We start from the raw sequence: 18,531 nt of genomic DNA on the forward strand, positions 1-18,531 counted from the left end.
CTATGGCCTAGTTCTTTATTGCAAAGCCGGAGCTTTGCAGATACATGTTATTGGCTGCCTGGGCGAGAGAGGCTGCTGAGCTTCAGAGAGATCCTCTTAGCTATATACCTCAGTCTTTTCAGGCATTCTGGGTAGGCACAGTGGGGAGAACTGATTCACCACAATGCTAGCTACTGTACGGCCTCACCTCTCCCCCTCTTGCTTCCTCATCCTCTATTTTCCCCTCGTTTTATTCCCCTTTCTCCCTCACATTTGCACCTCTTACAGTATATGAGAGTAGTTTTTCAAACGAAACTGGACTCAGTGGTAGACATAACATAGTAAATGTAAATCYGGGACACTYCAACTAGTATGATATGTTAAGTTTTGAATGGTATGTATTAATTAGTGGATGTCCATCATCCATTTTGTATGATATGTTACGGATTCCAATTGGTACAATATGTAAAGAATTGCAATTTGTACATCATGTTACGAATTTGCTAAACATTTAATATGTTACGAATTCCAATTTGTTGTGGCTAACGTTAGCTAGGTGGCTAATGCTAACATTAGCTAGGTGCTAATGTTAGCTGGCTAAAGGTTACGGGTTAAAGTTAGGGTTAAGGTTAAGGTTAGGGTTAAGGTTAGGAGTTAGGTTAACGGATAAAGGTTAGGGTTAGGGAAAGGGTTAGCTAACATGCTAAGTAGTTGCAAACTAGCTAAAAAGTAGTAAGTAATTGCAAAGTTGCTAATTAGCTACAATGCTAAAGTTACCTGTGATCAGAATTGAACACACAACCTTTGGGTTGCTAGACGTTTGCGTTATACGCCCACCCATCCGGCACGACCAACCATCCTACTATATTTTTGTCTTAAGTAACCTTCTGTCTTACGTAACCATACCAAACGTAACATATCATACTAATTTGATTTGATTTACGTTTACTATGTTACGTCTAGTTTATGAGACCAGGCTGTTCATACACATACAAATCAGTCGTTCTCACAAACCGTCGCTGCTTTTGTGTGTGAGACAAATATGGTGCCGGGGGCGTCTCCTAATCATTTCATATCCATGCGTGAAATAAAAAATGTTATACGGACCAGCCCGTTAACACACAACACACAGCAGCCACAACACACACCACACACCACACACACACACACCAAACACACACACACACACACACACACACACCCCACACACCACACACACACACCCAACACACCACACACACAACACACACACACTCGCCATTACAGACACACGCATTTCAGTGTTCAGGAAATCTGTGAGGACCATGTGACAACCTGACAGAAGGACTGCTGTCAGTATCATAGTTTCCATGACAACAGCGAGGAGGAGAGAAACGAGAGACACAAAAGCTATACATCTCCATTTTTTTTCTCCATTTTGTTATGCACTGCTCCCCAACACTCCTAATGACTACACAGTGTGTGTGTGTGCCAGTCCCACAAGATGTGTTCTATATAACATGGCCTACAGCAACTGCGGGTGGAGAGGGAGGTGTGTGTTTGTGTGCGTGCKTGTGTGTGTGTGTGCATTGTGTATTCATAGTGTATGCCTTGTGTGTGATATTGTCTGCGTACCTACAGAATGTACAKTKCCTTTAGAAAGTATTCACACCCCTTGACCTTTTCCATGTTTTGTTGTGCTACAGACGGAATAAAAAATATATAAAAAATGTCACTGGCCTACACACGAAGTGGAATTATGTTTTTCGAAATGTTTACAAATGAATAASAAATGAAAAGACCACACACATACGATTATCTGTAAGGTCCCTCAGTCGAGCAGTGAATTAATTACATTTTGGATCAATATACCCAGTCACTACAAAGATACAGGCGTCCTTCCTAACTCAGTTGCCGGAGAGGAAGGAAACCGTTTAGTCATTTCACCATGAGGCCAATGGTCACTTTAAAACAGTTACAGTTAGTTTAATGACTGTGATAGGGGAAAACTGGGGATGGATCAACAACATTGTAGTTACTCCACAATACTAACCTAATTGACAGAGAGAAAAGAAGGAAGCCTGTACAGAGTAAAACATGCTTCAAATTCACTTCTCGACTGAGGGACCTTACAGAACATTTTATGTGTGTGGTACAGAGATGGGGTAGTCATTCAAAAACCACTATTATTGCACACAGAGTGAGTCCATGCAACTTATTATGTGATATTTTTACTCCTGTACTTATTTCGGCTTTTCATTTCTAATTGATTAGTAAAAAAATGATTTTTTTTTTATTACACTTTGACATTATGGGGTATTATGTCTTGATCAGTGACACAAAGTCTCAATTCAGGCTGTAACACAACAAAATGTGTAAAAGTCAAGGGGTGTGAATACTGAAGGCACTGTACCTGCTGACAATAGATTCCTGACCCTGAGACACACCGTACCTAGTGGCAGACTCCTATGGCACCCCCACATATACCAGTTTTGAATACTTTTTTCTCTTTCTTAGATCCTGGATAGAGATACCATTTTTATTATTATGTTCTATCAGACTATACATTGATTCCCCTATTTTATTTTGTATTTTCTCTCCCAGTGCATGCTCTGCCTRGTTGCCAGCCACTCACCTGCGGTGGGAGTTCCTGTTGCTATTGACATGGCCACGCCCCGAGCAGCCAGGAGTAGGGCACTTTAGAACATTTTCATACATTGCAAGAACTTAGGACAGACAGGGAGAGGTGAGAGACAGCAAGGGGTTAGGAGCACCCAGAGTCAGTGGTTATTGTTCAACTATTATTAGGTAGTGAGCAGAGAAAGTGGCATGCACTGTTAAAATGTAATGTTGATGCTCATGCGGGCAKCAGAAAAAGAATGGATTCCATCAAGCAGCATTCAGAGGTAGTTGGGCATGTTGTTAGTCATTCGGCAGAATCTTGATCGACCAATCAGGTGGGATTGAAAACGGTATCTAGGCAGAAGTTAGCTGTACTAACTAATGTTACATAGTACGTTATGTCCTTTACTGAAGCAGAGTTAGAGGTACGSTCTGGTTCACGTAAGTAGTCTCACAAAGCGATGTGCACGCCATTAGGTGTCTGATCTATGGAGGAGACATTACTTTGCATGCAGGCATGAACAGTGATCAAGCAGGGTGAAAGCAAAGAAAGGGAGCGCGGCCCCATGCTGATCGGAAGACGACCTCGTGTCAACCCAACACGAGAACCATTGAAGGGCAATTGCTGGAAAAGAGTTACCCAGAAACTCAACAGAAAATGAGATCCAACTAAAAAAATGCAGGCGATGGGAGGGCAATGCTCAATCCAATCTCCCCAAGCAGGACATAAGACRTTTTCAATGGGACTTACTCTCTGGTGGCACCCTGTCCTTGTGGGGGCAGCCTGACAGGCTCCTGTGGTGGGGGTAGAGACCCGTGACGTGGCCTGTCCCATCGCAGCCCGGKGTCGGACACTTACTCTCCTTCTTGTCCCCCCTTGCAGAATCTACCAAGAAGAACAATATTGGGGTTTTAAAAATTCATCTCACTATCTAGGTGAGCATTTCATCCAGGGTACTACAGTATGTCACYGCTATTAATCCCATTACACTGTTGTTTAATTTACTGCATTTAGAGTGTCATAAATTCATATCGGTTTTTAACAGTATTATCCCCCCAAATTGGCCCTAGTAGTTAGGAGGTGGTAAGAAGCAAACACTTAGAAAAAAAAGTATCTAGAACCTAAAAGGGTTYTTCGGCTGTCCCCATAGGACAACCCTATAAATAACCCTTTTTGGTTCCAGGTATAACCCCTTTGGGTTCCATGTAGAACCCTTTCCACAGAGGGTTCTACATGGAACCCAAACRGGTTCTACCAGGAACCAAAAAGGGTTCTACCTGGAGACAGCCGAAAAACCCTTTGAAAAACTTTTTTTCTAAGAGTGCAGACTACTCTCACCTGTTTAACATGTAATTGCAAGCCCCCTCACCCCCACACTCTCACATAGGAAAATTGGTGCAATAGTTCAATCCCAACACCCCAGAAATGCAATTTCATATTTCATAAAAAAATGTACACGCTGTGGCGATAACACAGAATGACTAAGCCTGTGTGAAACTGGCTTATCAGTAGCTCTCCCATATGTATATCTGGAGCTCGCTATCGCCCCCATCTCCACCAATCGTCAATGGTGCCCCCAAGGACAAGGCACAAACCCAACCACGTTGAGCACAGAATGTGTGTATAAGCATTGTCCCAAAATGTTTTTATTCTGAAATTCTAATCAGTAGTCCCGACCCCATGGCAACATTAGAAAAAAGGCCAWAGTCCCTTCCTTTGATGATGAAGACTTTGAATTTAAAATGATTCATTGAGAATAGATTTTTATAATGTTATTATGGCTATTGGAAAAAACAAATAGCATGTCGACAGATCTGTAGGGTTCTACCAGAGCCGTATACACATAGTATAGCCAGCTATATGTTCTCRAGACTGAAATTATGCATACTAATCCTATTCCTTGAGAATTCCCCCCACTAGCTTCCTATGCTAATGGAAGATAATTACATACCATTACAGTACATATCTGTGATAACCGACGATGGGTGGTCCTTATTAATAGTAATTTGAATCGTGCCATTCAACGGTCTGTGGCTACTGATGGCAAGACGTGTTGTTGGAGACTTAGAACAATGGGCAGAATTATCTAGAGAAATGACTTCAAATGGCTTTGGATTTCAACTACTAAAATGTCACCGTTGGTTCAACCAGAGCAGACCAGTATCTGCAGTATTTCACTTTTAGATCAACGTCCATTGTGTCCATTGGAATGTCACTCAAAACACAGCATCACAATCCAACAATCATGAACGCCATGTGCCACCGCCACCCCCCTGATGCTAACGTAATGACCCTGTCTGAAACGCTACCCACTGATCTGCTTTGAAGCTTTCTTATGGGTTAATAAATGCACACACAGAGACGGGACGACTCACTCCCACAGGCGGTGGGGGTGTGTATCAGAGTGGATTTAAAAGAAATAGGCCGTGGATGGAATCCCGCAGATGAGATTTGCTGTCCTAACGGGCCTTGCAGATTGCCATTACTCATGCCTGACAAGCCAAGCCTCTGATGTTAGCATGCCGGCCTATTTAACAACATAAGCTTGCAGTCGATGCTGCTGCTGCCACTGCGATATGCAGCGTTGAGACCAGCCAGGGGAAATGTGTCCGTCTACTCCCAGCGAGGAGCTGAACTACTGGGCAGGGGTCAAGCAAACGTCCAATGTTATTAGATTCATGAGCGAAATAAGACGTCAGTTACACTGCTTGATGTTACGTAAGTCTGTTACTGTGGGGCCTGTTGGTGCCTGTTGAAACACTATCAGTAGGCCAGGGCCTGTTAGCCTTTGAGTGTTAATTAAATATAGAGGCGGTCCAGTTTGACTGAAATGCAGTTAGCACTGTGTGGATCATCAATACTGTACACAACAGGGTGAGGATACTAGCTGACATGTCGTGAATGGGTGTGTTGAGATTTTCAGGGAGTGGTTACCTTTAGGGTAGTATGCTCTCTTTGACCCATCGTGGTGCATTCTGGACTTGCGCTCCTCCGCCCCGCTGCTCTGYCTGGGGCTGTGCTCGCCGTGGTGGTGGTGATGATGATTGTCCCTTCGGGCCACCATATGATGTCCCTCCGAGGCCATGCGGTCCCTCATGACCTTGGCTCGCTCTGACTCCATGGCGATGGCCTTCTCCAGCAGGGACAGGTTGCCTTTGGTCATGTCGAAGGCCTCGTCCGAGCGGTCCGAGGCCACCGATGTGGTGTCCTCGTCCCCGTCCTGGTGGCAGCTGGCCGAGTAGCCCCCCCTGGAGGCCGGGCTCAGCTGCTCCTCCAGCTTCATCAGGTTGACCATGTCCGAGTAGCTGCGCTCCAGGGACCCACGCTCGTCTGGCTGCTGGCCCTCCTGGCAGCTTTCGTACCTGGGCAGGTGGTGGGCCTGAGCCGGAGGCTGGTGCTGAGCCTGGTGGTGATGGTGGACGGTTTGATGCTGCAGGTGGTGGTGGGACTGGTTAGGGTGGTGGTTCTGATGGGCCTGGTGGTGTTGCAGGCCGGGGTGTCCAAGGCGGTCGGAAGGCGACGTCTCGCTCAGCTTGCGGGCCAGGTCGAAGCACTGGTTCCTCAGACACTCCAGACTGCTGAGGCACACCTCCTCCTCGCTCTCCTCAGCCTGACCCCTGACGCCATGGTGGTGGGGTCGCCCATTGGGATGCCTGCCATCCTCCAAACCGGCGCCTTCTGGGTAGCCATCGTCGGGGAGCACAGCGCCGTGGCCCTGCGCCAACAGCTTGAGCGAATCCACCGTCTCCCTGACCACGTCGCTGTCCAGATCCACGCTCAGCTTGCCCTTCCTGCCCCCGCCGCGCTCGTTGCCCTCTTCGTCATCATCATCGTCATCATCGTCCTCGCCGGCGCTGTTGGAGGAGTTGCTGTTCATCTCTGACTCGGTCATGGCCTGGTAGGCGGCGTCCTCGGCGATCTTCCCCAGGTTGAGAAGGGACTTGGCCACCAGCTCATCATAGTTTTCATACTCTTCACCATTAGGGCCGACGTTAGGGCCAGGGGCGCTGTTGTTGATGTTATCCTTCTGTCCCGTAGGGTGATGCTTTGATTGTCCGCCATTTTTGTGCCGGTTCTCTGTGGTCAGGAAAGGAAGGATAGACCTTTCAGCCCTTACTATAGTTGGGTAGATGAAGAACTAGCCCGTCAWAGTTTAATTCTTTGGGATATTAATATAATATTCAACATTTTTCAAAAACATTTATGCCAGTTATGTGATGTTTACTGACTACTAAGCCCTTAAATGGCCTCAATGTATTAATGTATATTGGTTTGGATATTAATGATCACATTGAATTGATTATGTTAGAGAGATTTAAAGGACAATCTGCAGTTGCTACGTCCGTTTTTGAACTTATGTCTTAATATAACTTAGAAAATGCCTCATGAGCTTAGTTCAACTGCCGTACACCATCAGAATCCAAAATATAACCTTGTTTTACTCCAATGATTGTAAACAAAGTAAATGTAAACAAACACTGTGTAGTCTTAAAACATGGTTAAAACTATAATTTTGATATCATGGATGTTCAGTCCTTGCATCCTTAGCTCTGCATTTGAGAGTGGTTACATTACACCAACCCCATCCCTCAGCTTTTTACTGAAACAGTGTCAGGGAGGAACCTTTGTTATTGTTTCAACTGCTGATTGCCCCTTTAATACTTTGATGTTGTAGACAGGGTTCTAAAAAAAAACACCAAAAAAACAAACATGACTGAACAAGATGTAAAACAAATGGTTAACAACCCGCGAATAGTTTTTGAACGCTTGCGGCATGGTTTATGAGTGTAAAATGCAGGCCCCCCAAAAAAACATTGGACTAGAAACGAGCAGTTTTCGCTGCTGAAATTGTGCATTTATGACGCTAACGAATCTGCGCCCAGGTAACAATAGTACAGGGAAGCCTTATCATTAAAAATGATATATATATATGTAGAGAGAGAGAGAGAGAGAGAATTTTGGGAGGGACTAGTTCTCCCAAACTAAAACCGTAGGTCATATAGCAAAATATGTGGTCGCACTTTAGAGCCCTGGTTGTAAATCATATATTTGGCCAGTCATTGCCTGTATAAAATCCATCAAATAAATCCAAAGTATATAGTATGACTAATGAACCAAATGCTTTCTAATTCTTCCATTCTTCACAAAACATATAATCCAGAGCTTCTGAGAACCATGTAACACCCTCACCTAATACGTTTCAGTGTTGATTTTAGGGACAGCGGCAAATGAGACAGCKGGAAGGAATGAGAGAGACGTATGAGGTGTTCTGATTCGGGAGCCCAAAATATCCTCGAGAGAAGCCATTTCCATGGGAGGAAAGGGGGGGGGAGACTGAGCACATGTGACACGTCCGCTGAGACGGGGGTGTGTGGGAGGGGAGAGGGGAAGGGGAGTTAAATAACTCAGAGAGCTCCTCTCGCCATTGCTCTTGAAGGCACTGTCAGAAACGATTGAGGACACGCAGAGGGAGCGAGAGCGAGGGAGAGGGCTGATGGAGGGAGAGCAGGCACATCTGGTACACTGAAGGTAGAGGACCTCTTACTACACCCCCCTCTCCTCCTGAGGACCCTATTGGCCACATGTTCCCAGATTGACCATCATGCCTCTCTCCCTCCACCCTGACAGTCCCATTTCAACAACTCAATTCTCTCTGGGATATTATGCCTCCATCTCTCCATGATTGGGTATGGCTCTCACTGGCCACATCAAAGGTGCATCGCGTTGATAAGAAGTATATCCTAGACTCAGGGATGTAATTTCAAGTGGCAGCTTATTAGTGTAGCAAATATCTCCCAGCTCCACCCAACACTATTACCCTCTTATTTCCCCAGAAACAGAACATTGGAAATATGGACTCACCTGGCTCATGGTGACTCTGGACCTCTTCTTCCTCCTCCTCCTCTTCTTCCTCCTCATGTTCATCTTCGTCACCCTCATCCTCCTGTTCCTCTTCCTCTTGCTCCTCCCCTTCCTCTTGCTCTTCATCATCCCCATCATCTGCTTCCTCATCTTCCTCTATCCCTTCCTCCACCTGTTCCACCTCCACTGGCCCTACTACCTCCATCTCCACCTCATCCTCCTCCTCATCTGCCTCTTCTCCTTCCTCCTCTTCCTCACCTAGCTCCCCGTTATCCTCAGAAAATCCTTCCTCCTCTATCTCTTCTACCTCTTCCCCCTCCTCCCCTTCCTCCTCTTCTCCTTCCTCCTGAATCTCCCCATCTACCTCCCCCTGCTCCTTCTCCTCTCCCTCGTCCATGGGTTCAGGCTCATAGGAGGGGAACATGGCAGCAGGGTTCAGCTCTGGGTCGGTAGGGGTTAAGTAGGGCCTCCTCTTGGGGGAAGGCTCCAGAGGCTGTTTCTCCTGGGTCTTCCTCTTCTTGGCCAGGGGGCAGCCATAGACACTATACACAAGACATGAGAGGAATAGAGATTTGTTCAATGGTCTTAGTAAGGTAAGTGTTCTATATCTAGAGATATATAGATAACTAGAAATATAGAGATATCTAGATACCGTGATGCCGTATATTGGCAATCTGGCACAAGGTAAATTACATGATTTCTATTTCATGTTACAATGCAATAGTATTGTGATGACGTCAATCATTGCATAATGTCAACTAAACAAGAACGGAAATACATATTTCCAAACCAATTTTACATACCRTAATTTTGGGAAAATGCATGCTCTACTTCACTTAAATTCCTTAAATTCCCAACAGCCACTGCATTGCGGAAAGCCAGAAGACTTAGTTTYGAAGACTCAGCCTCCAAACCAAAAGCTTATTCAACCAGCCCTCAATTACACAAATCCCATAATAATCATTAGCTGTTGAGAAATTCTCCTWTAATTGCTCCAAAACAGCGATTGCAATTATGCACGGTTTTAATGTGGGTTTTGGGGAATCAATTACTCTATTTCCATATGAAAGGGCTTATTTGTATTGAGGAAGGGAGAGGAGAAGGTTGGTGTTCTTTATCAATGAGACTAGAATAGACAGTGATGATATGCCACAGTTCTTTGTGTGAATGTAGACTAGAAGTAGTCGACCTGGAATCCACACTCAATATCATATGTTTCATTATTGTTGACGCGAAACAATAGTAAAACAGAGCGATGTTCAGTGTGGATTCCAGGCTAGAAAAGCAGGACCACACCTGAAACTCCGGTGCGGACAATACAGATATAACAATTAAACTTGGTCAGACATAGTGAGATTTCAAATGTATTGTCATTGTCTCTTGTATAGAGAATTTCCAGTCAAACAATCATACATTGTCCAATGTTTTTCTACTGTATGCGCATCAAAACATAAAAACATGACTAGGAACGCCGGTTATACTGTGTAGAGGCCCATCCGTCCTGTATRTTTTCCTCACAGTCGTGCATGCAGCTCACATGCTTGGTTAGGAGTCATCGGGCTGTGAAATGGCCCACATTTCTACTCTCTTTACCGCCGTTTATCCGCCCTCTCACTCAGCCAATGGATCCGGCCTAGCCTGCCCTAATGTGTGCAAATCGTCAGTCTCGGTCAGACTGAAGGACCACCGGCAATCGGCACAACAACAACGCATTCCCAGCTAATGGGCCTCTCCATCTCTGCTCCATTTTGAATTATACACAACAGTTAGGGTACATACATATAACCGCCCCACACACAACGTATCACCCGTGCAACTGGTAGATCCATTTCTTATTGTCGATTCAGCTGTACAGRCTAGAGAATAAGAACAAGAAGAAGGTGCCAAAGATGTGCAGGGAGAGSACAGGCTGTGGTCAGAGAGGGATCCATTTTCATTTGCATTCATCTGACATTTATTTTGCCCTGGTGTCTTCCCCTCGTATGATCCCTCTCTTCCTCTCTTCCTTTTATCCTATAATCTCTTGTGGACAGACCACGTAAACATAAATGGTACCTTAGATCTGTCACGATACAACGGGATGCGTGAGATTACCAACAGCATTAGATCCGGTGCCTTGGACAAATCACTATTTTACAGGTGTTAGCATCTTTCGAAATTTGGGAAAGAGGAGGGGGCATTTGGCCCGTAGACTTGYCTGTAACTTGCAGAGAGGGAGAAGCTCTTTGTTCTGGTTCCGATCCTCGTTCCATCTCTTCAAATAACATGTATGGACCCAGAACTTAATCGAGCATCTGACCAATTACGCAAGACTTTAGTTCTGGGTTAACCAATATTATTTATCTTATAGCTGTTAGGCAAACAGCTTGTGGTGGCAGACTGTCGTCTGTCTCAGTGTGTGTGTGGTGTGGTGTGTTTGTGTGTGCACGGGTGTGTGTGTGTGTGGTGTGTGTGTGTGTGTGGTGTGTGTGTGTGTGTGTGTGTGTGGTGTGTGTGTGTGTGTGTGTGTGTGGTGTGTGTGTTGTGTGGTGTGTGTGTGTGTGTGTGTGTGTGTGTGTGTTTGCTTGGCAAGCGTACTTGCGCATGCATGTGTGTGCGTGTGTGTGTGTGCATGCTCGGCTCAGTATGACCTTGGACACCTCAACGTCTCCCACAGGCAGGCCACACCAATTAAAATTCCACAGGTAATTAAGCCACATTTGAATAAGGGAACACTGCAGACATGTTGGAGAGGGATTGTGCTGTAATTATGTGGAGGGAGGGAGGGAGGGAGGGAGGGAGGGAGGGAGGGAGGGAGGGGAGGGAGGGAGGGAGGGAGGGGGGAGGGATGTATACGGCTTTCAGTGCTGGGGAGATTAATAATGACTTCCCTCAGAGAAATCTCCTGTGGAAACAAATCCTTTGGTTTAGTCCTCTGATGCCTGAAGAAAATCATCAAGTTAGAGCCTTTTAGAACCTGAACCTTTTCTGGAGCTTCTGTCATCAGTAGCCTCTATCGAGGCATATAAAATCTAGCTCCGTCAAAGTAGGAAATACAGAAATCTCTTTTTTAGCTAACAATTTCAAACGTTTCTATGGGATTGGTGCTGTACAAGTTTATAGTCTCAACTGAATTTCTGAATTGTTGCAATGTTACCTGTCTCCTTTAATTGGTTGGGTTACCAAAGGCATGTTCCGGCGGTTTCCATCCTACCATAAACACTGTTCACTAGCTGCACATTGCCATAACGGCTCATGGCACCACAGGGGTGTGTGGGCGAGAGCGGCGTGCGGCTCTCGTTGTATATGAGTTGCCATAGGAGCGCCCTGCTCTCTGTGCCCTATACTGCAGCARCATCCACAGGCATGTGTGGCACAGCGCTGTCACCATGGTGATCTCCCCCTCAGGAGTGGAATTTGCCATCCGAGCAGACTGACAGCGCGGGAGAGAGAGAAGGAGAGCGAGAGAGAGGGAGAGGGAGAGGGAGAGGGAGAGAAAGCAGTGATTCTGAGTCTGACAGACATCGCCCTCTCTCCTCTTCTTCCCCTCCCTCTCACCCTTCCTCCCTCCCCAAAAGCATAACAAAAGCAGAGCTGGTATTCTGCATTCTGGAGGGCTCTGGATGTCACACTGCAGCGCAGGCGCCCTCAGTTCCTCCCTACTGCATAGGCAACACACAATATATGTCTGTAGAACGCTGTGATGGAGATTCTCTGGCTATCTAACACGTACAGACAACAACCAACAGGCTGCAGTGATTGACTACAATTCCTGAAGACAAATAATGAATGTTATGGAATGTCAGCAATAAGAGTATCTGACAACCGTGCTTGATTGGTCTGAGTATTTCTTTTGAATATGTGTTTTATATTAGCTGTTTATTTACTGTTTTGAATATATGGACAGATAAGAAGCAKATAAATGCCTTGAATACATGTCCAGTCAGCATTGACTACATTTTCCATGCTGCAATGGTGTGGCTAAGAATAATGGATCCAGGAAGTACTAGTGAAATCTTGAGTCAGGACAGAGAGGAAGAGATGAAGCAAGAGGGTTTACTCCACCCAAAATCTGTCCACAAAAATAAGACCGCGAAGTGAGGGATTTTTGTATGGAGGTAAATGATAGTGTCAAATTTGGTGACCAAACATGTAATTGATCGAATAGAAGTTTCGTAATGGTTGGTTGTTAAGCACTGATATAAGTGGATGCACTTGGCATTTCGGCAACTTTGAAAGAAATGACTTTATATCGGAGTTGTGCCTGTTGTTCACACGYGTACCTGCTCTCTCATTGGTTAGAATGACCTCGGTCATCAGTTGAACWGTGTTTCCTCCGACACATTGGTGCRGCTGGCTTCCGGGTTAAGCGGGCGAGTGTTAAGAAGCGCGGTTTGGCGGGTCATGTTTCGTAGGACGCTTCCCAAACCCGTTAGGGAGTTGCAGCGATGAGACAAGATTGAAATTGGGGAGAAAAATTGGGTAAAAAAWAATAAWAAATAAATAAAAAGAATGGTCCCACCTGATCTCGCCTCCTGCCGCCTGCCTTCAATCTTTGACGACATGTATTTCCATTGTTAGAGCAGCCACTCAAATATCTTGTCAATATAATAGACATCTTTGGTCAGAATGAGTCCTCCTCAGCTCAGGTCTTCTGATGTGCCTGAACAAGAACATCCATCAGACCAATGTCATCAGCCAACCTACAACACCCATCACTGATGCAAAAAAGTCCTCATACACACACACACACACACACACACACACACACACACACACACACACACACACACACACACACACATACCCACCACACCACCCACACGACACACCCACACAATCATAAACACAGACACCATTCAGGCGACCAGTATAAATGTTATCTTTGTCGTAGCAGCAGAGGAGTTGAGGAGGATGGGGAGGACCTCATGTCATAGTTTTGTGTGAAGAGGCAGTATAGTGCTTCACAGGGGAAAAAAGACACACATAAAAAGACCTCTGGATAAGATTCACAGTTGAAAACAGTTATGGATAAATCCGTAAACAGAAATAGACTACAAACAAACCCCTCAGACCCTTAGATTAACATACTGTGTAGCAAAAAAGACTTGCCTCCCAATCCCCAATTCCACAAAACATGTGTAAATATTGGACTATAAATTGTGCCTTTCTGTATTTATACTTATGCTAAATGTTTATTAGTTCTTATTGTTGTTGCATTGTTGAGAAGGAACCTGCAAGTAGGCATTTTGTTGGGCGGTGTATACCATGTGTGTCCTCTACATGCGACTAATACAACCTGAAACTTGAGAGTTGAGGACAAATGAATGAGTCTTCCACACAGTTCAAGGCCCATCTGTGTTAGCTAAACAAGAATACGATTCTTCAAGGCCCATCTGTGGTTAGCTAAACAAGAATAGATTCTTCAAGCCCATCTGTTGGTTAGCTAACAAGATATTCTTCAAGGCCCATCTGTTGGTTAGCTAAACAGAATACGATTCTTCAAGGCCCATCTGGTGGTTAGCTAAACAAGAATACGATTCTTCAAGGCCCATCTGGTGGTTAGCTAAACAAGAATACGATTCTTCAAGGCCATCTGTGGTTAGGCTAAACAAGAATGATTCTTCAAGGCCCATCTGTTGGTTAGCTAAACAAGAATACGATTCTTCAAGGCCCATCTGGTGGTTAGCTAAACAAGAATACGATTCTTCAAGGCCCATCTGTTGGTTAGCTAACAGAGATACGATTCTTCAAGGCCCATCTGGTGGTTAGCTAAACAAGAATACGTTCTTCAAGGCCATCTGGTGGTTAGCTAAACAAGAATACGATTCTTCAAGGCCCATCTGGTGGTTAGCTAAACAAGAATACGATTTTCAAGGCCCATCGTGGTGGTTAGCTAAACAAGAATACATTCTTCAAGGCCCATCTGGTGGTTAGCTAAACAAGAATACGATTCTTCAAGGCCCATCTGTTGGGTTAGCTAAACAGATACGAATTCTTCAAGGCCATCTGGTGGTTAGCTAAAAAGAATACGATTCTTCAAGGCTCTGGTGGTTAGCTAAACAAGAATAGATTCTTCCAGGCCATCTGGTGGTTAGCTAAACAGAATACGATTCTTTCAAGGGCCTACTGGTGGTTGCTAACACAAATATGATTCTTCAAGGCCCATCTACTTACTATAGAATGTTTTAGTATACTGAAGAATACTACAGTATACTACAGTCCACAAAAACCATACAGTAAATACTACAGTAATGTCTATTGTAATACTATAGCATTCCCCTCCCCATTTCCTAATATGTGCAACTCATAAGTAAGAAACCTAGATGCCAAGTATAGACCATATATCGTTATCTTCCCTAATATATGAAAAGATGTTATCATCACTCGGAATTAAACATGATTGGTTTCAGGATCGGACGCATGTTTCCATGGTATTAAATMATCTAACAACAAAAACTGTAATTACACACACTTTATTTTAATCGGAGGAAAACAACCCAACGTACACCCGGCCACGATCTCTAAGTGAGAAAAGACAACAGCTTGGATGGAATAAAAGCCTGTTGCAAGTAGCTCTCACAAAAGGCAACGCAAATGCTAGGTGTGTGGAGTGACTCTGTCTCAATGCCTAGGCAGGCTGTCCTCACTTTCCACATTGAGAGGCCATTCTGCAGCACTATGCCCCCCACCCCCCCCCACCCCCCGCCTCGCCTCGCCTCGACTGCCTGCTACCAGCTCTTGGCTCCCTTCCCAGCGTTTTAGTGAGTGCTACCTGTCAGGACCTGAATTATACCACTCGCAGGCTCAGTCCATATGAGTCATACATCAACCGGGGGGAGGGAGGGAGGTGGAGAGAGAGATAGAAAAAGGGAGAGAGAGATATTTATCCAGGCGAGTCAATTGAGAACAAATTCTTATTTACAATGATGGCCTGGCAAACATTTTTTTTAAACAGATAGAGAGAGAGAGAGAGAGACAGACATAGAGAGAGTGGGAGTGAGGTGGGTTGTGAGTGAGAGAGAGCGCGAGAGCGCGAGAGAGAGAGAGAGAGAGTCAGTGTGTGAGAGAGAGCGAGGGATGGAGGGAGGGAGAGGGAGTGAGAGATTGCACTCAACCTCATCTGCATAAAGCCTAGGCAATTACTGAGCGCCAGCTCTAGACATGGCAGTCCCACCCGCACAAAAGCTGCTCACCATAGACCCCCATCAGCTCACTACCAACCAGTGGATTTACGAAGGAAGTATTTCACTTTTAGACCAAATATTAAGACTTTATGTTCTCAGAATATATGGGTGATGGAAAAGACATGGAATAAAACGATAACACGCCAAATCAGAAATATTTAACAGAGAGAATATTGTATGTACCGATGTCAACATATAACACAAAAACTGGCTTTAATTTACACCTTGATTAGATGTGTAGCCTGTGATTATTTCTAGATTCATGTATGCACTGACTTGTTTATTACATTTTTACATTTGAGTCATTTRGGAGAAACTCCTATTCAGAGTGATTTACAGTACTATACATGTTCATACTTGTTTCTTTATAATTCATTTAAATGTAACACATCAAACTGCAGAACGTCCACTGCACATCTGATATTATCAGTGGAAATGTAGGCGTTTCAGCCGCCCTATTTCTCTATTTCTCACTGTCTTTGTTGCTCTCTCTCTCTCGCTCAATCGTTCTTTCTCTCGCACTTTCTCTCTCACTTTCTCTCTCACTTTCTCTCTCACTTTCTCTCTCTATCTCTCTCTCTCTCTCTCTCTCTCTCTCTCTTTCTCTCTCGAACCTGTCCTATTGCGTGCTGCGATGCAGCAAGACTGTAGGGAGGAGAGCCAACCAGAGCTAAGGTGAAGGATTAATCCTTAATATTTAACAGGCAGAAGCCATCTCTTCCCTTCATGTCCCTTTGGTTGGTTCCACACCTATCTTCCCTGCTTCCCCATTTTGGGAATCGAATCAGAACACATGTGACTAGTCAGTGCAGTGACTTGCTGCAGTGAACCAGAAATGACACTCAGTCCTGTGATGCAGAACTGGATCCAAACCCTCTGAGACCAGGGCAGTTACCCAGCATACCAATGGTTTGTCTGACATCTGAGCCACACACTGTCACATAGGAGAAAGTACTTTAGAACCTCAACTGCACACACATATGATCAGTGGAAATGTAGGCATGTGTGATGCCTTAGCCGGCCTACTTCTCTATTTCTCTCCCGACTTGTGATGTAATTTGTTCTATCCGATCTCGTCACGTGTTTGTGCTCGCTACTTCTCTCTCACTCTCTCTCTCTCTCTCTCTCTCCTCCTCTCTCTCTCCTCTCTTCTCTCTCTCTCTCCTTCTCTCTCTCTCTCCTTCTCTCTCCTCCTCTCTCTTCTTCTCAATCTGTCTCCCCCATCCTCTCTTCTCTCTCTCTCTCTCTCTCTCTCTCTCTCTCCCTTCTCTCTCTCTCTCTCAATCTTGGTCTCCCCGATCCTCTTCTCTTCTCGTCTCTCCTCTCTCATCTTCTCCTCTCACTTCTCTCCTCCTCTCTCTCCCTCTCTCTCTCTCTCTCCTCAAATCTCTCCCTCCATCCCTCTCTCACTCCTCCTCTCCTCCTATTCCACCCCCTCCTCTCTATCTCTCTCCTTCCCTCCCTCCCTCCATTCATCTGTCATCCAACCCCTCTCGCTCTCTTTCTGTCTCATGTATTACTTCACAGAGCAGGGCTGTAGCAGACAAACAGTAGACCCTGTCTTGAGGTTGCTCTAATGGCGCCAGACTCTTAAATAGCTAGCATCGTCTTCCCAGTGTGTGCGCGAACGTGAGTGAGTGCAAACATGCATGCGCATGTGTGTGCGGTGTGAGCGACAGTGATTCTCATTACTACACCCAGACACAGCCGCCTCCCTCCACGGCTTTACCTCTTCCTCCACAGCTTTCACACTATAGGCTGCCGGGTTTCAAATGAATCACATTACAGCGTCTTCGGGAAAGTATTCAGACCCATTCACTATTTCCTCATTTTGTTACGTTACAGCCCTTATTCTGAAATAGATTTTTTTTTTTTAATTGCCGATCTACACACAATACCCCATAATGACAAAGCAAAAACAGTTTTTTAGAAATGTTTGCAAATGTATTAAAAAAAAAAAAAAAAATATACATGATTTACATAAGTATTCGACCCTTTGCTATGAGACTCGAAATTGAGCTCAGGTGCATCCTGTTTCCATTGATCATCCTTGAGATGTTTCTACAACTTGATTGGAATGGTGGTAAATTCAATTGATTGGACATGATTTGGAAGCCACTCCTCAGTAAAAGGCAAATGAAAGCCCACTTGGAGTTTGCCAAAAGGCCCCTAAAGACTCTCAGACCATGAGAAACAAGATTCTCTGGTCTGATGAAACCAAGATTAAACTCTTTGGCTTGAATGCATAGCATCACATCTGGAGGAAACCTGGCACCATCCCTACGGTGAAGCATGGTGGTAGCAGCATTATGCTGTGGGCTGGCCATGTTCTTCATGGCAGGGAGGGAACTAGTCAGATTGAAGGAAAGATGATGAAAAGGAGAAAAGTAAGCACATTAACTCTCTCAACAAGGACAACGACCCTAAGCGCACAGCCAAGACAACGCAGGAGTGCTTCAGGACAAGTCTCTGAATGTCCTTGAGTCCAGCCAGAGCTGGACTTGAACCCAATCGAACATCTCTTGAGAGACCTGAAAAAGTTGTGCAGCAACGCTCCCATCCAACCTTTTTTATTTAACCTTTATTTAACTAGGCAAGGCAGTTAAAGAACAAATTCTTATGTTCAATGACAGCCTAGGAACAGGGTTAACTGCCTGTTCAGGGCAGAACAACAGATTTTTTACAGTCAGCTCTGGGATTCGTTCTTGCAACCTTTCGGTTACTAGTCCAACGCTCTAACGCTCTAACCACTAGGCTACCCCGCCCCAACCTGACAGAGCTTGAGAGGATCTGCAGAGAAGAAAGGAATGAACTCCACATATACAGGCGTGCCGTTATTTGTTAAATGTAATATGTAATATTAAATGAATATTTCCGTTTTTGAAATTTTTTAATAGATTTATACAGTCTCTGGCAAACCTG

At 44.9% G+C, this 18,531-nt stretch overlaps 1 protein-coding gene across 1 annotated transcript in view; it reads right to left on the bottom strand.

Annotated features, from left to right (window-relative positions):
• Positions 1-18,531, bottom strand: part of myt1la (myelin transcription factor 1-like, a) — a 53,270-nt gene that overhangs the window by 17,261 nt on the left and 17,478 nt on the right. Inside the window, exons 6-9 of the mRNA XM_023973918.3 lie at positions 8,444-8,985; positions 5,516-6,658; positions 3,332-3,466; positions 2,594-2,684 (exon numbers count right to left, since the gene is read on the bottom strand). Coding sequence (XP_023829686.1) covers positions 2,594-2,684; positions 3,332-3,466; positions 5,516-6,658; positions 8,444-8,985 — 1,911 coding nt within the window. The remainder of the gene's footprint in view (positions 1-2,593; positions 2,685-3,331; positions 3,467-5,515; positions 6,659-8,443; positions 8,986-18,531) is intronic.

This window comes from Salvelinus sp. IW2-2015, linkage group LG28, assembly GCF_002910315.2.
Source record: "Salvelinus sp. IW2-2015 linkage group LG28, ASM291031v2, whole genome shotgun sequence".
Taxonomy (NCBI): domain Eukaryota; kingdom Metazoa; phylum Chordata; class Actinopteri; order Salmoniformes; family Salmonidae; genus Salvelinus; species Salvelinus sp. IW2-2015.